This window comes from Bidens hawaiensis, unplaced genomic scaffold (assembly GCF_021521415.1).
Source record: "Bidens hawaiensis isolate Kalapana, Puna unplaced genomic scaffold, B.hawaiensis_p1.1 tig00030831_1, whole genome shotgun sequence".
NCBI classification, from domain to species: domain Eukaryota; kingdom Viridiplantae; phylum Streptophyta; class Magnoliopsida; order Asterales; family Asteraceae; genus Bidens; species Bidens hawaiensis.
In genome coordinates, this window is record NW_027495164.1 from 147236 (window position 1) to 150362 (window position 3127).

Below are 3127 nucleotides of genomic sequence, written 5' to 3' on the forward strand. Positions count from 1 at the left end.
GTTTTCATAGCCCACCCACGTCCAAACACTAGAACGTTAGTTGTGATTTATTATCCATCATTATCACTATCACTATCACATCACAAACCCTAGATATCAAAATCCCCAATTCATCACCAACACTTACTCTAAAATTACCAATCATTCATCTCCCTACATTCTCAATTTCACTCTCCGAACCCTAATTTAATCTTATCAAGTATGAAAGACAAGAAATCTGCAAAGTCAAATCAGAATGATCACGTGTCTCCCTTCAAATTCGCCAAATTGCTTGATCCGGATGCTTCTTGGGACAAGGTTTGATTGATTTTTGATTCTTAACTGGCCAGAATATTATTGATTTGAGTAATCTACGATTGAGATTGAACTAGTGATCCAGACTTATTAGCGTTTGAATTCGACTGAATGAGAATTGTTAAGTAGGTAGGAACTAATGTAAGTTTATAACAACTATCATGAGATAGAGCCAAGCCTGGTTGGGATCATTTGTAAATGAAGTCAGATTGGTTCGTTTACAAACTGAGCCACCTTGGCTTAGCTTATTTTTCTTAACGACCTGAAATGTTAAGCTCGAGCTTGACTCGGGCAAAAGCTTAAACTAGCTAGTTTATTTCTAACTTTTTTTTAAAATTTTTTTGTCTTTTTACACATTTCGCTATGTAGAAAAGAAAAAAAAATAAAATTTAAGATACATTGTCATACAGAATTTTAAACTATACAATAAATATTTGGGCTTCATCTTAATCGAGCGAGCTTACCCAGGGCTCATCCTGTTTACATATGGTAAATCTTTATTTGTTAAATTTTGGGTTATGATTTATATATATTAAAATCTTGGCTTTAATTTAAATGAGCCAAACAAGCGAGCTTACCCTGTTCTAGCTCAGCTCGGCTCGTTACAAACCTCCCGTGATTCCAGATTGAGCAATTGCTGTTGTTCCAGTTATTAGTTAATCTTGCATTTAGTATCTTCATATTAACCATAAAAAGTGAACTAATATGCAGGAGTTTATTGCAATTGCCTAATTGGTCTCTTCTATCATTTATTTGATTATTTGCCTAGATATATTTTTGAATATTATGTTAAAAACTATTATTGGTCTTATGATTCACTTGACTTTATAGGTCAACTATGTCATCCTTTGTTAACATGGCCTATAATTTGAGATAATAAGCATGTTGTTTGTTTGTTTGATTTCAGGACCAGTTAGGAGATGTACTTCATTGGATTCGACAAATAGTGGCCCTTGTTTGCGGGTTACTCTGGGGTGCGGTTCCTTTAGTTGGGGGTTTCTGGATTGTCGCGTAAGTTCACATCTTTTGCACCATCTCTATATATTATTATTGCTGTACACTTAGAGCATGATTTAAACCCTTCATACCATTTTATTAGGCCGTGTTCGATTAAAAAAAAAACCAAATTTTCAATCCACCCATACCAAGGTGGTAAATGAGATTAATTGAGCTCAAGCTCAGCTCGCTTAACTTAAGAGAGCTCGAGCTCGAGCCTGCCTAATTTAGGGCTCTATTTCTAAAACTCGAGCTCAGCTCGTGAGTAGTTTCTCAAGCTCTAGATCGGCTTGTTTATTATATATTAATTAATTTATTTATATTTTTTTATATCTGTTTAATATATATACATATAATTTTAGTTTTTATATATAGCATAGTGTATACTGTTTATTATTTAATTAATTATGTTTCTCATGTTTCTACATATAATAATAATTATTATATAAATATATATTAAATAAAAGTCATAAATAAAAGGCTCGTTTTGGCTTGCGAGTCCGCTTGATCTCGATGTGTTAAGCTTGGGCTTGTTTACTAAATGACCGTCAATATAAGTTCGAGCTCAAGCTCGGTTCGAATCGAGTTTTAGTGAGCCGATCTCGAGTAGCTCACGAGTAGCTTGGCTCGTTTACAACCCTAAAGCCAGTTCATACTTTCATATGATATAGATGGATAAAAAAGTAGATTAGAGGGCATTTTTGGACAACTAAAAACTTCAAGATTTTCATTTGTTTTTCTGAAGATTTTAGTTTTCTAGAAATAATATTATGTAACGGTTTCAGATTTTTGGTTATATCATCTGGTATAATCTATGGATATTACGGGGTCATACTCAAAGTTGATGAAGAAGAATTTGGCGGTCATGGAGCTCTTCTTCAAGAGGGTCTTTTTGCTTCATTCACTCTCTTCCTGGTATGATATCCATTGATCGCATTATTTCAAACATTTTGATCAGTTTTAGCTAACTTCTGTTATCTTTATGTTCTTCTGTTCAGCTGGCTTGGACTCTAGTATACAGCTTGGCACATTTCTAATATTCCAAGATTGTCATGCTTATTGGTAATTCTTCAATCTTTAGAATTTTGGGATTTGTTTACGCAAAGCAGAAACCGAATCTGAAGTTTTAATATCTGTGTTATTGGACCTTCAGATTTTGATTTTTATGGTTGTGCAATAGTAGGTGGATTAAAGTTTTCCTTATCACCATATTTTGATAATCATCAGCAGCATTTTTTTTATATATTATTGTCTTAAGCCTATAAACATGGTCGGGTTGGGTCGGGCTGTGTAACGGGCTAAAACAAAAGGTTTTACGAAAGTATCTAACTAAAGGCAAGCCTTGAACCAGAACTCCAGTTTAGATGGTAATTGATTGAAAAGATCCACTGCGTTTTTGGGTTCGTGGTTTTGTTGGAAACATCTGATCAGTGTGTATCAGAGGAAGGAGTTTGGTTCAGGCATTTGATCGAACAGCTGGTTTGTGTAGTCCATGTGCAGGTGATGGCGTTTCAACAGGAGATTTTAACAAACCTGTTTGTGAATTTCATAGAAAATATAGTGTTGGGTTTTTCGATTAGTGACAGGATCCAAAAAATAGGCGGGGTTACCTTATTTTTAACTATGATTTTTTACATTCTGTTGTTATTTCTCAATACTAATGATATCCTGTATACATATAAAAATCAAAGGATGACAATTACCATCTTGCATTAATGATCTAAGTATCACAATTCAAGTTTTACAATAAAACAAACACAATGACATTGTCGTGTGTGACAGGTTGAAGACGGACCAAACAAAGCAAAACTAAAAGTTGTAGGAAATTCAAAACCAA

General features: G+C 33.9%; 1 protein-coding gene across 1 annotated transcript; it reads left to right on the forward strand.

The window, feature by feature from the left end:
- The first annotated feature begins 201 nt into the window (after positions 1-201).
- Positions 202-2485, forward strand: LOC143581207 (uncharacterized). Its single transcript, XM_077064031.1, has 4 exons — positions 202-297; positions 1202-1305; positions 2076-2205; positions 2289-2485. Exons 1-4 carry the CDS (start codon positions 202-204, stop codon positions 2325-2327), a joined length of 369 nt encoding a protein of 122 aa, XP_076920146.1. The 3' UTR covers positions 2328-2485.
- Positions 2486-3127: the final 642 nt, after the last annotated feature.